We start from the raw sequence: 17,970 nt of genomic DNA on the forward strand, positions 1-17,970 counted from the left end.
AGATGCAACAAAGTCAAAAGAAGAAGCAGAGGAAATGCCCTTCAGTTTGCCTCCTTTTCAAAAGGGACGAAAACTCACCTAGAAGCAGCTGGCAAACTTCCCCTCAAGTAACACTGACCAGATGGCAACATAATCCCACGGATACTATAATCATCACTGGCAAGGAGACCACCGCCACCATAACAGGTACAGACGTTTCAGGGGACTTAAATTGGGCTAGCATCTCTGAAACAGAGAGCAACATTGGGATTTTCTTTTTTTTTAGAGAGACGAGGTGTCGCCATGTTGCCCAGACTGGTTTGAACTTCTGGGCTCAGGTAGTCCTCTTACCTCGGCCTCCCAAAGTGCTGGGATTACAGGCATGAACCATCACATCTGGCCAGGAGTTTTAATACCTGAAAAAAAAACTGGAGTTCTTTCAGAAAAAGGAATGGGGGCCGGGCACGGAGGCCCCTGTCTGTAATCACAGCACTTTGGGGGGCCAAGGCAGGTGGCTCACTTGAGCTCAGGAGTTTGAGATAGTCTGGGCAACATGGTGAAACCCCGTTTCTACAAAAAAAAAAAATACAAAAAACATAGCTGGGTATGGTGACACGTGCCTGTACTCCCAGCTACTCAGGGGGCTGAGGTGGGAGGATTGCTTGAGCCAAGGGAGGCAAGGTTGCAGTGAGCCATGATTGTCCTACTGCACTCTAGTCTGGGTGACAGAGTTAAGACCTTGTCTCAAAAGAAAACGCGGGGAGAGGAATGGGAAAAGGATTTTTGGTTGACATACAACAGCATCTACCATAATCCATTTCCTAATTTTTTCATCACGGTATATTGCCATTACTAGCCAACCTGGGACTCTAAGATTACACTACCAAAAATATTCAAATAAATCAGACCAGTTCTTATGCCCATCTCCCACCAACAAATTATGACCGAAGAAGCAAATGTGTGGACTAGAATGATGCATCTACACTAAGTAGACTGCAGATGTGTACAGCTTCCCATCCTCCACCTTGCCCATTTCCATGGGCATCTTCATTCTAGACATATCACTTTAAACTTTATATCTAGCCACCTAAGTTAACCCTTGTATAAATAAGGGTGAACTCCCCTGAGAAAAACATGTGCTGTTTTAAAGCTGAAACTCATTTCTTACTTTGAAAGCATCAGATCATTGATGAGCATTCGGAGGAAGCCACTGGGCCCTTTATATATTGTGTAACTGACTATGCACTAATAAATCTGGTGGGGGAAACAGTCTTCCTAACTGGTATTTGCTGCTGGCAGACCTGCAAGTGCCCACAAGGATCTGTGTATCCCACAGCTCTCAACTGCAGCACTGACTGTCCAGTACTTTTCTGGTCCTCCACAGGACTTCTTATAGGGGAGAGCTTTCAGGTTTGTTTTCTTGTTGATTCATGAGAAATTCAAGGGTAATTTTTAAAGGGAAATAAGATTATTGTTTAAATAGGAAAACACATTGTGGGGTTTTTTGGTTTTGTTTTGGGCATTTTTTTAAAGCTATAGTTTAATTTCGGGCATACCAAAAGCTTTAAAGAAAAAGAGGCTGGGCATGGTGACTCATGCCTGTAATCCCAGCACTTTGGGAGGCCAAGATGAAAGGACTGCTTGGGGATAGGAGTTTGAGAACATCCTGGGCAACATGGCAAAACCCCATCTCTACAAAAAATACAACAATTTGCCGGGACTGGTGGCACTCACCTGTAGTCCCAGCTACTCAGGAGACTGAGGTGGGAGGATCACCTGAGCCAGGGGAGGTCAAGGCTCACAGTGAGCTGTGATTGCACCACTGCACTGCACTTCAGCCTGGGCAACAGAGTGAGACCCTGTCTCAAAAAACTAAAAAAAGAAAAGAAAAGATGGCATAAAGAGAGAATATCACCCAAATTGACCACTGAGGCCTGGAATCTGAGCTTTCTTCCTCATTAAAAAAAAAAAAAAAAGATTATTTTAGGTCAGTGCTAAAAGCATCACTTAAGACTAACATATGACATGGCTTACGTGATCACAAGTTGGTCTCAGTATTATTTATTAATAGAAACATCAGGGACATTAGGGAAAGGCCTCTAGAAACAATCCTAAAAATTTATTCTGTTTTAAGAAACGTGAACATTGTAGCAATTTCCAAAAGTAACATCTTTAGAAATGAAGTAACTCCTTAACATAGCTCATATACCTTTACCTGGAGATTAACTAAATCTTAAGAAACTATGTATTTTCGAAACATCCATATGACATAGATGTTTTGAGGCACACAAGGAATGGCAGCTGTTAAATGATTTATCTTAAAGTAAAGGCTGGCCAGGAGCAGTGGCTCATGCCTGTAATCCCGACACTTTGGGAGACCGAGGCGGGCAGATCACGAGGTGAGGAGTTCAAGACCAGACTGGCCACATGGTGAAACCTGTCTCTACTAAAAAATACAAAAATTAGCTGAGCATGGTGGCTTATGCCTGTAATACCACCTACTTGAGAGTCTAAGGTAGGAGAGTTGCTTGAACTGGGACCTGGGAGGTGGAGGTTGCAGTGAGCCAAGATCGCACCACTGCACTCCAGCCTGGGCTACAGAGCGAGACTCCATCTCAAAATACAACAAGTAAGGGCTGATTCAGTGTCAGCGTCATACAGCTGCTTATAATGCATACAAAATAAAGTTAAAAAAAGTCACTCAAAATATATTGACTAGCTACTCTCCTTGCTAGCAAAGTTTATCAAGCTTAAAAGAAAGTTATTGTCTCAGCTTCAGGAGCTTTCAAATCTATTTCACTGATGGCTACTTTACAAGAAGCAAGTCATAAAAGTACTTTTAAACTTTACTGTCATACTTTCAATCGTTTTGCTTACAATTGAATCAAAGCTTGAGAATATTTATAGGCTAAAAGATGGGCAAAGAGGTAAAGATAGGGCTACGATTCTATTCATAAACTGGGCTTCAAAATCATCAGGAAATCACGGCCCCATGACCCTCGTTTGCTCACGCACTAACAATGTACAATACCACGCATTTTTCCAAGGTTCTTTTCTCTTTTGGCAAGACTACCATACTCACATGAAGCGATGAGTCTTTTTCTCTGGAGGTTTTATTTTGTTTTTTTTCTGAGATGGAGTTTCACTCTTGTGCCCAGGCTGGAGTGCAATGGCGCCATCTAAGCTCACTGCAACCTCCGCCTCCGAGGTCCAAGCAATTCTCCTGCCACAGCCACCCAAATAGCTGGGATTACAGGCATGTGCCACCGCACCCAACTAATTTTGTATTTTTAGTAGAGGCGGGATTTCTTTGTGTTGGTCAGGCTGGTCTCGAACTCCCAACCTCAGGTGATCTACATCTTGGCCTCCCACAGTGCTGGGATTACAGTGAGCCACCACGCCTGGCGTTCTCTGGAGGTATTCTAACTAACTCTTCTCTTCCCTCTCCCACTACACATACCTTCAAAGTGCCCTCCTAAATATAGAACAAAGAGAGAAAACTGAACAAGGCTGGGGATGTAATGAAATCACACCATGTGCTATAGTTTTACTCAAACACATGCATTACAAGTTCTTCACCTGTCCTAACTCCCACATGCTTTTGTATGTGTAATAATTTAATGCTTTCAGAATAAAGAAGGTAATACATTTTCTTATTATCTGAGTACAGTGTTTGCATCAATAGCAACAACTGGCATGACCAGGAAGTCTTCCTTAAGCAAGTTAATCCTTCACATTGCTTAACTTCAAATGGTTAGTGTAGATGGCCATCCTTCTACGTTAGATGCTCCTAATCTTTCCAGTGAAATAAAGTCTTACATAAACACCTTAAACCCAACTTTGCTAACATCAAATGCAAGCCCTTTCTCACTATGTTCTGCTGCAGTGCCCTTTCAGTCCCCACACACTGGTGAACACGAGCATGTAACCACATTTTTAAGACTAAGGCAGGCTTCATTTATTTCTTTTAGGCTTAGGTCAGCTCTTTTACTAATATAAATAAATCATCCAGCTTTCCCCCTTTTAACAAACAAAAGCAAGTGATACTTGAGCAAGTGTTATCCCCTGACACTATGGGCTGCTGAGGATCTTTTACCTCCAAAACCACCAGGGCAGGAATCTGGAAAATCATGTCCGTTGCTTTTCAAGTGCTCTGATTTGATACCCTTTTAAAATGTTCTTAAAAGAACTCACGGGCCAAACAGACCTAGAGTTTAATACCTAGTTTAGAAGGTATTTCTGAAGCCGAGGGTGGGGGTTGGGGCGGGGCAGGGAAGGGCAGTAATTGGTAAGATAACCAAATGTTAGGTAGTGGTGGAAGGCAAGGTTGGGTGGGAGGTGGGAAGAGGGGAGGCCAAATACACCCAGGAGATAGTCAGGACTTCCTGCAGTTCAGTTCGGTCTGGGTCTTGGTTTTTTTCTGCCTCGCGCTCTCTACTGAGTCCCCACACCTCTGAAGGTCTCCCTAAATGAGTTTCTCCCCATCTATAACTTTCGCGACCGTTACGAAGCGCACCAGTGTTCCTCTTTCGCTTCGCGCCTCTCCGGGACGGGAAGGGAAGGGCAGGGGCTAGGAACGTCATGACAGGATCCTTTCTGCCGCTGATGAAATCATCAGGCAAGTGCTACAGTGAAGTGGGAGCGAAGCCCGCGCTTTCCAAAGCCAGGCCAACATTATTAAGAGGGAAATTCTGCCTTAGCTGCCGGGAATCCCCAGGGGAATCTTTAGAAACCAGGGATATCCCCGCTGCTCTCCCGGCGGCCCGTTCAGAAACCGCTCAGAACTCAGTCCAGGGCAGGCATGGGAGGGCGAGGTGCGCCGGACGGGACGGCCCTGACTCCAGGGCGGCGGGAGCAGCGGGAGCGCCGGAGTCCCCACCCGCATCCTGCACCTGCCTGGCTCCCAAGACCTCCCAGTCCCCGGTCCACACCCGCGCCGGAGCGCGCCGGCTGGGGAGGGAAACCTGGCTCGCGCGGGCGGGCTGAGGTCGGGGTCGCCGCGCGCTGCAGGGAGAGGGCCCGGGCGCGCCCCTTGGGGCCTCGGCCGCGGTGGCCAGCCTGGCACAAGGGTCGGGGGGCTCCCCAGGCCTCTGGGGGGCGGGCGGGCGTACCTCGGATGTAGGCGCACTTGCCCTCGTCCAGCTGGCTAGAGGCCGAGCTGCCCATGGCCGCGAACCGCCTGTGCCGAGCGCGGTAACTGCCCAGCCGCGCCGGGAGGACTGGCCGATCTGGTCCGCGCCCGCTGCTCACTCCTGGAGGTTGATCGGACGGTGACCCTGGCTCTGAAAATAAGGGTAAACTTCCTCTGAGAGGCGAGAGGCAAGAGGCAAGAGGCGTCGCCTTCTTGGGCGCCTCCTCCAGGTCCGCGCCCTCTGAGGATCTGTGGGCCGGCCTGGGGGCTGTCTTCCCGCCCTCGCCGCACTAGAGAGCTCCGACCGCCTGCCCCACCGAGGAGGACGCCAGCTCCTCCTCCTCACCCACGGTCACTTCTCGTTTTCCTCCTTTTGGGGTATCCAAGAAACACCTTGGAGGAAGTGGACCATTTCTCAAGTGACTGTAAACCTCTGTGAGCTGGAACTTTCCCCGCTCACATCCCTCAAGGTGAAGCTCAAGATCACGTTGCCTTGTAAGTGCTCCTGTCCAAAAAGCAACTTCTCAAGTGTTACCTGGGAGTCTGTTAGAAATGCAAAATCTTGGCCGGGCGCGGTGGCTTGCGACTGTGTAATCCCAGCACTCTGGGAGGCTGAGGCGGGCAGATCACGAGGTCAGGAGTTCAATACCAGCCTTGCCAACATGGTGAAACCCTCTCTACTGAAAATACAAAAATTAGCTGGGCGTGGTGACAGGCGCCTGTAATCCCAGCTACTTGGGAGGCTGAGGTAGGAGAATCTCTTGAAGCCGGGAGGCGAAGGTTGCAGTTAGCTGAGATCGTGCCATTCACTCCAGCTTGGGTGACAAGAGCAAGACGCCATCTTCAAAAAAAATGAAAAAGAAAAAAAATGCAAAATCTCAGCATGCACATGCGTACGCACACACACACACAATTAGAAACTTTGGGAGTGGGGCCCACCAATCTGTTTTCACAAGCCCTCCAGGAAATTCTGATGCCCCCTTAAGTTTGAGAACCAGAGGTAAACTATATCTTTCTGCAAGCAAGAACTTAGACCAAGGAGCGAATGGGGAAATGAGGAAAAAGGAAAGAGAGAAAAAAAAAATGAAAAGACTTAGGGAAAAACTAAGGCTTGGCCCTGCAATATACTCCCAGCCCTGAAACTTCCTTAGACTTGATGAAAGTCTGATCTTACACCTTTACTTTCCATTCCTCTCCTTAACAAACTGGAAATCAATCCTTAGAAAAGATACTTGTTCTTTTCCCACAACCACTATTTAGCTTGGCAGCCTCTTGGAACAAGACCCACTTGGGCAGAGGGGTCACCACTGATTTTGTCCTATTCTTAGTAGTTTTTTGTGACTCCTATTGACTTAACCTCCAGGTCAAATGGTCTGGATACACTAGAACCAGGCCTGAGGAGGACTCTGAAGGTTTTCCCACGCCCCCCTGCCTTTCCTGTTAGTTAACTTGCACTTTAACACAACTATTTCATCACGCTCACACTCTACATTCCAAACCATCAATAAATCCTGTCAATTCAGCTTTTAAATATGTCCAGTAGCCAACTAATTCTCATCCCCTCTACTGCCATCCTATGTCACTTCTCACTTCAGTCATTACACTAGCTGCCTAACCGGTCCACCTTCCCCAGAGAAAAGCCACAGCGTCTATCAGGGCCTAGGCAGGGCTTCCTCTGTGACCTTGTCTTCCACCACTCCTTGTTCTCCCTCTTCCAGCCTTTTTTTTTCTTTCTCTTTCTAGGATCCATCGAGCTCAGGGCCCCTGCACTTGTTCTTCATTTCTGTAGGATGCTCTTTCATCAGATATTCACATGGTTTACTCTCTCAGTCACTTCATTCAAGCCTCCACTTTAATGTAGTATCTCACAGAATTTCTCCTTGACCCAGGAACATCAGCCCTCATCTCTCTGTATCTAAACACCAGCCTTCACCTCTCTCTACCACTTGCTCATTATTTCTATTTCATATCACTTAGCATCATCTAACACGTATTTCTTTGTCTATCTTCCTCCACTGCGATGTAAACTCTGTAAGGTCAGGGATTTTCTTTGTTGTTATTGTTGTTTCTTAGTGTTTTTTTCCTCTCAAAATTTGTTTTCCTTTTTATTATTATTTTTCTCTTAGGACAGGTTTTTTTTTTTTTTTTGTCTGTTATGTCCTCTGCTATATCTCAAATGCCTAGAAGAGCACCTAGCACATAGTAGGTGCCCAGTGGATAACCACTGAATAAGTAAATGAATGAAAAATAAAATGTAAAAATTTGTACTAAAAAAAAACTATGATCTCAAGCATTTCTAAATAATAACTTAATGGTTTAAACTATTTAATGTTGAACTCTTCTCTCAATACTCTAGTTGGCTCCTAAAATGAAGTGTATCTTCCTGGAGAAGTAGTTTCTTTGACTATCCAAATTGCTATAGTTGTGCCTCAGAATACTGTTATTGAAGAAAACTAACTTGGATGTCCTGTCAAAAGTGTAGTTTTAGCGTGTCACCCCTTGTTCAGGAACGCTCTGGGAAAGGACTTATTATCCTTGTCTGTCATTGTCCACTCATTTGTAACATTTGCAGATGAAACAAAGTACAAAGGTGGATTCACACTTCCACAGAAAACTGAGGTAAAAAGAAAAAAAAAGATGGATTCACACAAACAAATGGAAAAACATTCCATGCTTATGGATAAGAAGAATCAATATTGTTAAAAGTATCATATTGCCCAGAACAATGTACAGATTCAAAGCTATTTCTATCAAACTACCAAAGACAACCTTCACAGAATTAGAAAAAACCATTCTAAAATTTATATGAATCCAAAAAAGAGCCCGAATAGCCGAAGCAATCCTAAGCAAAAAGAACAAAGCTGGTGGCATAGTATTGCCTGACTTTGAACTATCCGAGAAGACTACAGTAACCAAAACAGCGTAATGCGGATGCACAAACAGTATCCCAAAAATACTGGACAAAATAGACCCACAGACCAATGGAACAGAATAGAGAAGTAAACTTAGAAATAAAGCTGTACACCTACAACCATCCAATCTTCAATAGAGTTGACAAAAGCAATGGGGAAAGGACTCTGTATTCAATAAATGGTGCTAGGATAACTGGCTAGCCATATGCAGAGGATTGAAACTGGACCCCTTCTTTATATTATACCATACACAAAAATCAACTCAAGATGGATTAAATACTTAAGTGTAAAACCCAAAACTACAAAAACTCTTGAAGAAATCTAGAAATTCCATTCTAGACATAGGTCCTGGCAAAGATTTCATGAGGAAGACAGGAAAAGCAGTTGGAACAAGAACAAAAATCGACAAATGGGACCTGATTAGACTAAAGAGCTTCTGCACAGCAAAAGAAACTGCCAACAGAGTAAATAGACAACTCACAGAATGGGAGAATATATTTGTGAACTATGCATCTGACAAAGATCTAATATCCAGAATCCATAAGAAATTTAAAGTGGCAAGCGGTAAACAAGCAACCCCATTAAAAAGTGGGCAAAGGACATGAGCAGACACTTTTCTGAAGAAGACATATATGCAACCAACAAGCATATGAAAAACTGTTCAACATCACTAATCATTAAAGGAAATACGAATCGAAAACAGTGAGATACCATTTCATACCATTCAGAGAGCTATTATTAAAAAGCTCCCACTGCTGGTAGTAATGTAAATTAGTTTAGCCACTGCAGAAGGCAGATGGGCAATTTCTCAAAGAACTTAGAACCACCATTCAACTCAACAATCCCATCATTGGATATTTGCCCAAAGGAATATAAATCACTCTACCATAAAGACATATACATGCATATGTTCACTGCAGCACTATTCACAATACCAAAGGCATGGCATCAACCCAAATGCCCTTCAGCAGTAGACTGGGTAAAGAAAATGCAGTACATATACACCATGGAATACTACACAGTCATAAAAAAGTATGATATCATGTCCTTTGCAGCAAAGTAGATAGAGTTGGAGGCCATTATCCTAAGTGAATTAACACAGGAAGAGAAAACCAAATGCCACATGTTCTCACTTACAAATGAGAGCTAAATGTTAAGTACACATGGACATAAAGAAGGGAACAGTAGACATCAGGGCCTATTTGAGGGTGGAGGGTGGGAAAAAGGCAAGGATCAAAACACTACCTATTGGCCATGCATGGTGGCTCATGCCTGTAATCCTAGCACACTGGGAGGCCGAGACAGGAGCATCACTTAAGTCCAGGAGTTTAAGACCAGCCTGGGCAACAAGACAAAATCTCATCTAAAAAAAAATACCAAAATTTTAGCCAAGTGAGGTGACATGTGTCTGTTGTCCCAACTACTCCAAAGGCTGAGGTGGGAGGATCATTTGACCCCAGGAGGCAGAGGTTGTGTAGTGAGCTGAGATTGCACCACTGCATTCTAGCCTGGGCAACAGAGCAAGACCCTGTCTCAAAAAGCAAAACAAGAAAACTACCAATTGGGTACTATATTTATTACCTAGGTGACAAAATAATATGTACACCAAACCCTCACAACAGGTAATTTCTTTATAGGATAAACCTGCACATGTACCCCTGAAATTAAAAGTCAAAAGACAGAATAAAATATTTTTAAAGATAGATTCACATATAGGATTACAGGTTAGCAGATTTGTAACCTGGCAGTTCCGGCTTTGAATTAATTAATAGCCATGTGACCTGGTCAAGTTGCTTAACTTACTTGTTTCAGTCTCATCTGTTAAGTGAAACTAGTTACATTTACCTCATGAACTGTTGTCAAAATTAAGTTTGATAGGTCTATGAATGACTTGACATATTCCCAAGAGCATAGTGAGCGTTCAGTGAAGAACACCTAGGACTATTATTACCAGAAAGTGCAAGAGTGAGGAAGGAAAGCAATTTTCTAGTGAAATTTTAATTGAACCTTGAAAATTATTGATGTTACATTAAGAAAGAGCTGCTGCTTCCTTTCTTTCCCCAAACAAATAAAGTTCTTTTTCCCCCAACGGTTTACAGAAAAAATTAAGGAATTCATTATTTTAGTCATAGTATTTAATATTTGCAAATCCTATGTGGGCATCATTTTATTAATCACACACTAAAAACGAGTCTCCAAGCAATTCAATAACTTTATGAACCAGATTCAATTTCACATGATTCAAATCAGCTACTTTAGAAATTTTTCTCTGCAATGTTAGTTTTTGTACTGTATCTGTGTTTTTTGTTAAAATACTCAAGATTATTTCTTTCAGGTAAATATCATATACTAAAATGATTACTTTTTTAACATCTTCATTGAGATATCATTCATACACCATAAAATTCACCCACATACGTTACCTTTTTTCCAAAGGCTCAAATTAGTTTAGTAGATATTTAATATCTTTAAAGTGTGTTTGTGTGTTTGGATTCCCTTGCACATCACATAACTATGAAGTCCTTTGCCGTGGTCTTATATGAGTTAATGGAATCTATCTACTTAACTGTCTGTAGAGCAGAGACTATTTCAAACTTCTTTGTACTTCTCCAAGTACCTTACACTACCTTGTGATATAGGAGTAGGAATTTTGTAATTGGTTAATTGATAAGTACACATGGTAGATTACATCATTACTAATTTAATCTTCACAAAAACCCACTAAGGCAAGCACTATTATTATCACCACTTCACAGATGAGGAAACCAATGTTAAGAAGTTTTAGGAATTTATCTACCTAAGGTCACTTGTGACCTGGGCTTATCTGACTCCATAGTTCATCCTCTTAACCATAATATTGGTTTTATCTTAAATCTTGATTTTGTTTATTTATGTAATTCAGGCTTTACTATAAAATATTAGAAAATATAGATAAATTATAAGAAAAAGGGAGAAAAATGTTCAAATCACAACACCAATATCTTTATAGAGTCCCAATTACCAGTTTGGTGTAAATTCCTACAGATTTATATGTAATTATGAATACATGCACAATTATAATTTATAATTATATATAAACACTATAATTACTTATTCACTAAAATTAGACATTATGCTCTATATATTCTTTAATCTGTGTCATAGTTTTTCATTTGGAGTATTTCCACTTAACTAAATATTTATATCTAAGTTAATTTCACTGTATAAGTGTAGCGTAATTCAGTCACCTACTAACACTGTGTAATTCTCATTTCCCTACTCCTAGATTACACTGGACATTTTAACATCTTTTTAAATTAGCCTATAATTATTATCATGATTCCTCTTAATATTTGTCAATTTGGAGGTCTAACTAGGTGTCACATTCTGTTGTTCAATTTTGAAATTCTTAGTGATGAAGAGTAAATTTTGCATGGGCTTTCTGGCCATATGTGTTCCTTCTTTGTGAATTGCCTATTCTTGTACTTTTCCATTTTTCTATTGATTTCTTATCCTTACTGTTATGGGAAAGTTTTATATATATTAGAGACATTAACCCTTTTACTGTAAAACCCAATGCAAATTAAACACATTTTTCTTACTAAAACATATTTCCCTGTGCTCTATATTGAATTTTATTTTCTGAATATTGATGTAACCATAGGCAAATTAACAAATCAAATTTGTCTCTGCCACCTTCTCATCTTTCCTCATTCCCTCTTACCCTTATGTAATGTCTAAAGAATGCCTAGCCTAATCAATAATATCTCCTATAGGTTGTTGTACCTAGGGTTTTTATGCAAAATAGATTAACTTGGAAGTCATTTCATGCATTAAAAAAATAAATAACTTACTCGCTGCCTCAAAAGGTGGTTATAATAATCTATACAATCTGTCTTAGGGGCTCAAAGTTTAGAGTGGAAAAGATTAGGCTCCAATCCTCATTCTGATACTGGCTTGCCTCATGATCTTGGGAAATAACTTAAATTTTCTAAGCTTTATATTCCCTATCTTCAAAATAGGTATCTGCAAAAACTAGATGAGGTCATATGTATAATATACTTAATACATGTGACTATTCCTACATATTTAGCATTCTCTAAATGAAGCTTACATATAACAAGTGATAAATTAAAAGGTCCTTTAACTGTTTTATCAATGTTAGTCCTTTTTATTCATATGCTTATTATAATACTTTTGTGGTCAACATATCAAACTCCCCAAAAGGCAGGTATTAATACCAGTTTTGAAAGGGAAAATGTGTATTACTATATTTTAATTGCATATGTGAACTACAAAAAACAACTGTCTTCATAATACAAACTATAGAAAACTATGCTGAATAAAATCTTTTCTAGAGGTAACATGTTGAGATGGAATCCAACTTCTGCTTATCAATGACTCCTGAAGTTGCAGGAACTCCAGGACTGTGTGGCATTTTTTTTTATATATACCTTTTAAGCTATATGTCTGTGTGTAAGTGTGCGTTGTGTGGCATTTTTATCGGAAAAAAGATATTTTTTAAGTTGAGAAACACTTGCTCAATGTGTTTTTCAAATATAACTCATCACAATTGTATATAGACCTTTAGCACTTGCATAAGACTATAGACACAGAATAGAAATTCAAGTATTTTAACAGAAACCAGGGAAGGCTTAGAACTAAGGTTGACAACTCTAGAATCCAAGGGATATTTAGATGTGTAGGTGACAATCTTCAAATCTGACAAATATCAGACCAACACAGTTTGCCTTTGTGAAAACTATAGCCATATTATTGCCAAAGATAAAACAGATTATATGAGTTCTTCTGAAGGACCTTATATTTGGGGAAGTAAAGTTTAGTGTTAGTGCACAAAGGGAAGAGTGCCACCTGCTGGGCCACCAATGATACTCCCCGTGGGGGCCACAGCTACGGGGCCAGGTAAGGAAAAACACTGACTCTAGTCCAAATTAGATTCACTTTGCTATGCCTAGATTAGCTTAACAGTCATTTGGAATTATTTAGTCATTTCTTACAAATACTAATATCAAAGCTTCTTTTTTCTCAGCTAACAAATGAGTCACTCTTTGAGAACAGAACTTTCCCGGCTAAATTTATTTTACGGGCTAATTCTAGTATTTTACGATGCAAATTTGTACAAATGTGTAAGCTTTGTACCCACCAAATGTGCTCATAACACATTTTTGACATTAATTATATTTTGTAAAGCACAGGGTTTGTTTTTTTTTCATTATTTTGACTTAGAATCATCGTTCTTCTTGTATTTACAGTGCAAAATGCCAGCATGGTCATTCTTTTAGTCAGGTGTCAGTAGCTGATGGGAGGAGGTCAGGGCTCTGATTTCTATTGTTATGCCTGAACGGGGAGATGAGAAGTTTTTATTGTTATTATAATTATTTGAGACAGAGTCTTGCTCTGTTGCCCAGGCTGGAGTGCAGTGGCACGATTTCAGGTCATTGCAACCTCCTCCTGTGTTCAAGCAATTCTCCTGCCTCAGCCTCCCAAGTAGCTGGGACTACAAGCACATGCCAATGTACCTATCTAATTTTTGTATTTTTATTTTTTATTTTTTATTGGACTTTAGGTTTGGGGGTACATGAGCAGAGCATGTAAGACAGTTGCGTAGGAACACACATGGCAGTGTGCTTTTCTTTCCTTCTCCCCTTCACCCACATTTGGCATTTCTCCCCAGGCTATCCCTCCCCACCTCCCCCTCCCACTGGCCCTCCCCTTTTCCCCCCAATAGACCCCAGTGTTTAGTACTCCCCTTTCTGTGTCCATGTGTTCTCATTTTTCATCACCCACCTATGAGTGAGAATATGCGGTGTTTCATTTTCTGTTCTTGTGTCAGTTTGCTGAGGATGACGTTCTCCAGATTCATCCATGTCCCTACAAACGACACAAACTCATCATTTCTGATTGCTGCATAATATTCCATGGTGTATATGTGCCACATTTTTCCAATCCAGTCTATTATCAATGGGCATTTTGGTTGATTCCAGGTCTTTGCTATTGTAAACAGTGCTGCAGTGAACATTCGTGTACATGTGTCCTTATAGTAGACCGATTTATAGTCTTTTGGATATATACCCAGTAATGGGATTGCTGGGTCAAATGGAATTTCTATTTCTAAGGCCTTGAGGAATCACCACACTGTCTTCCACAATGGTTGAACTAATTTACACTCCCACCAACAGTGTAAAAGTGCTCCTTTTTCTCCACATCCTCTCCAGCATCTGTTGTCTCCAGATTTTTTAATGATCGCCATTCTAACTGGAGTGAGATGGTATCTCAACGTGGTTTTGATTTGCATCTCTCTGATGACCAGTGACGATGAGCATTTTTTCATATGATTGTTGGCCTCATATATGTCTTCTTTCGTAAAGTGTCTGTTCATATCCTTTGCCCACTTTTGAATGGGCTTGTTTGTTTTTTTCCTGTAAATCCGTTTTAGTTCTTTGTAAATTCTGGATATCAGCCCTTTGTCAGATGGGTAAACTGCAAAAATTTTTTCCCATTCTGTTGGTTGCCGATCCACTCTAGTGACTGTTTCTTTTGCCGTGCAGAAGCTGTGGAGTTTCATTAGGTCCCATTTGTCTATTTTGGCTTTTGTTGCCAATGCTTTTGGTGTTTTGTTCATAAAGTCCTTGCCTACTCCTATGTCCTGGATAGTTTTGCCTAGATTTCCTTCTAGGGTTTTTATGGTGCCAGGTCTTATGTTTAAGTCTTTAATCCATCTGGAGTTAATTTTAGTGTAAGGTGTCAGGAAGGGGTCCAGTTTCTGCTTTCTGCACATGGCTAGCCAGTTTTCCCAACACCATTTGTTAAACAGGGAATCCTTTCCCCCTTGCTTGTTTTTGTCAGGTTTATCAAAGATTGTATAGTTGTAGATATGTTGTGTTGCCTCCGGTGCCTCTGTTTTGTTCCATTGGTCTATATCTCTGTTTTGGTACCAGTACCATGCTGTTTTGATTACTGTAGCCTTGTAGTATAGTTTGAAATCCGGTAGTGTGATGCCCCCCGCTGTGTTCTTTTTGCTTAGAATTGACTTGGCTATGCGGGCTCTCTTTTGGTTCCATATGAAGTTCATGGTGTTTTTTTCCAGTTCTGTGAAGAAAGTCAATGGTAGCTTGATGGGGATAGCGTTGATTCTGTAAATTACTTTGGGCAGTATAGCCATTTTCACGATATTAATTCTTCCTAACCATAAACATGGAATGTTTCTCCATCTGTTTGTGTCCTCTCTGATTTCGTTGAGCAGTGGTTTGTAGTTCTCCTTGAAGAGGTCCCTTACGTTCCTTGTGAGTTGTATTCCAAGGTATTTTATTCTTTCTGTAGCAATTGTGAATGGCAGTTCGTTCTTGATTTGGCTTTCTTTAAGTCTGTTATTGGTGTAGACGAATGCTTGTGATTTTTGCACATTGATTTTATATCCTGAGACTTTGCTGAAGTTGCTTATCAGTTTCAGGATTTTTTGGGCTGAGGTGATGGGGTCTTCTAGGTATACTATCATGTCGTCTGCAAATAGAGACAATTTGGCTTCCACCTTTCCTATTTGAATACCCTTTATTTCTTTTTCTTGCCTGATTGCTCTGGCTAGAACTTCCAGAACTATATTGAATAGGAGTGGTGAAAGAGGGCATCCTTGTCTAGTGCCAGATTTCAAAGGGAATGCTTCCAGTTTTTGCCCATTCAGTATGATGTTGGCTGTTGGTTTGTCATAAATAGCTTTTATTACTTTGAGATACGTTCCATCGATACCGAGTTTATTGAGGGTTTTTAGCATAAAGGGCTGTTGAATTTTGTCAAATGCCTTCTCTGCGTCAATTGAGATAATCATGTGGTTTTTGTTTTTGGTTCTGTTTATGTGGTGAATTACATTTATAGACTTGCGTATGTTGAACCAGCCTTGCATCCCCGGGATGAATCCTACTTGATCATGGTGAATAAGTTTTTTGATTTGCTGTTGCATTCGGCTTGCCAATATTTTATTGAAGATTTTTGCATCTATGTTCATCATGGATATTGGCCTGAAGTTTTCTTTTCTTGTTGGGTCTCTGCCAGGTTTTGGTATCATGATGATGTTGGTCTCGTAAAATGATTTGGGAAGTATTCCCTCTTTGGATTGTTTGAAATAGTTTTAGAAGGAATGGTACCAGCTCCTCTTTGTGTGTCTGGTAGAATTCGGCTGTGAACCCGTCTGGACCTGAGCTTTATTTTGTGTTGTAGGCTCTTAATTGCTGCCTCGACTTCTGACCTTGTTATTGGTCTATTCATAGTTTCAGCTTCCTCCTGGTTTAGGCTTGGGAGGACACAGGAGTCCAGGAATTTATCCATTTCTTCCAGGTTTACTAGTTTATGTGCATAGAGTTGTTTGTAATATTCTCTGATGATGGTTTGAATTTCTGTGGAATCTGTGGTGATTTCCCCTTTATCATTTTTTATTGCATCTGTTTGGTTGTTCTCTCTTTTCTTTTTAATCAATCTGGCTAGTGGCCTGTCTATTTTGTTGATCTTTTCAAAAAACCAGCTCTTGGATTTATTGATTTTTTGAAGGGTTTTTCGTGTCTCAATCTCCTTCAGTTCAGCTCTGATCTTAGTTATTTCTTGTCTTCTGCTGGGTTTTGAGTTCTTTTGATCTTGCTCCTCTAGCTCTTTCAATTTTGACGATAGGGTGTCAATTTTGGATCTCTCCATTCTCCTCATATGGGCACTTATTGCTATATACTTTCCTCTAGAGACTGCTTTAAATGTGTCCCAGAGGTTCTGGCATGTTGTGTCTTCGTTCTCATTGGTTTCGAAGAACTTCTTTATTTCTGACTTCATTTCATTGTTTACCGAGTCAACATTCAAGAGCCAGTTGTTCAGTTTCCATGAAGCTGTGCGGTTCTGGGTTGGTTTCCGTATTCTGAGTTCTAACTTGATTGCACTATGGTCTGAGAGGCTGTTTGTTATGATTTCAGTTGTTTTGCATTTGTTGAGCAGTGCTTTACTTCCAATTATGTGGTCAATTTTAGAGTAGGTGTGATGTGGTGCTGAGAAGAATGTATATTCTGTGGATTTGGGGTGGAGAGTTCTGTAAATGTCTATCAGGTTTGCTTGCTCCAGGTCTGAGTTCAAGCCCTGGATATCCTTGTTGATTTTCTGTCTGGTTGATCTGTCTAATATTGACAGTGGATTGTTAAAGTCTCCCACTATTATTGTGTGGGAGTCTAGGTCTCTTTGTAAGTCATTAAGAACTTGCCTTATGTATCTGGGTGCTCCTGCATTGGGTCCATATATGTTTAGGATCGTTAGCTCTTCTTGTTGTATCGATCCTTTTACCAGTATGTAATGGCCTTCTTTGTCTCTTTTGATCTTTGTTGCTTTAAAGTCTATTTTATCAGAGAAGAGAATTGCAACTCCTGCTTTTTTTTGCTCTCCATTTGCTTGGTAAATCTTCCTCCATCCCTTTATTTTGAGCCTTTGTGTATCCTTGCATGTGAGATGGGTTTCCTGGATACAGCACACTGATGGGTTTTGGATTTTTATCCAATTTGCCAGTCTGTGTCTTTTGATTGGTGCATTTAGTCCATTTACATTTAGGGTTAATATTGTTATGTGTGAATTTGATACTGCCATTTTGATGCTAAGTGGCTGTTTTGCCTGTTAGTTGTTGTAGATTCTTCATTATGTTGAAGCTCTTTAGCATTCAGTGTGATTTTGGAATGACTGGTACTGGTTGTTCCTTTCTATGTGTAATGCCTCTTTTAGGAGCTCTTGTAAAGCAGGCCTGGTGGTGACAAAATCTCTGAGTACTTGCTTGTTCGCAAAGGATTTTATTTTTCCCTCACTTATGAAGCTCAGTTTGGCTGGATATGAAATTCTGGGTTGAAAGTTCTTTTCTTTAAGAATGTTGAATATTGGCCCCCACTCTCTTCTGGCTTGTAGTGTTTCTGCCGAGAGATCTGCTGTGAGCCTGATGGG

The 17,970-nt window shown here is 40.8% G+C and overlaps 1 protein-coding gene across 1 annotated transcript in view; it reads right to left on the bottom strand.

Annotated features, from left to right (window-relative positions):
* The window catches only part of NIBAN1 (niban apoptosis regulator 1), a 153,077-nt gene extending 147,820 nt beyond the window's left edge, over positions 1 to 5,257 (bottom strand). Inside the window, exon 1 of the mRNA XM_035279523.3 lies at positions 5,091 to 5,257. Coding sequence (XP_035135414.3) covers positions 5,091 to 5,145 — 55 coding nt within the window. The 5' untranslated portion in view covers positions 5,146 to 5,257. The remainder of the gene's footprint in view (positions 1 to 5,090) is intronic.
* Positions 5,258 to 17,970: the final 12,713 nt, after the last annotated feature.

Source organism: Callithrix jacchus, chromosome 18 (assembly GCF_049354715.1).
Source record: "Callithrix jacchus isolate 240 chromosome 18, calJac240_pri, whole genome shotgun sequence".
NCBI lineage: Eukaryota > Metazoa > Chordata > Mammalia > Primates > Cebidae > Callithrix > Callithrix jacchus.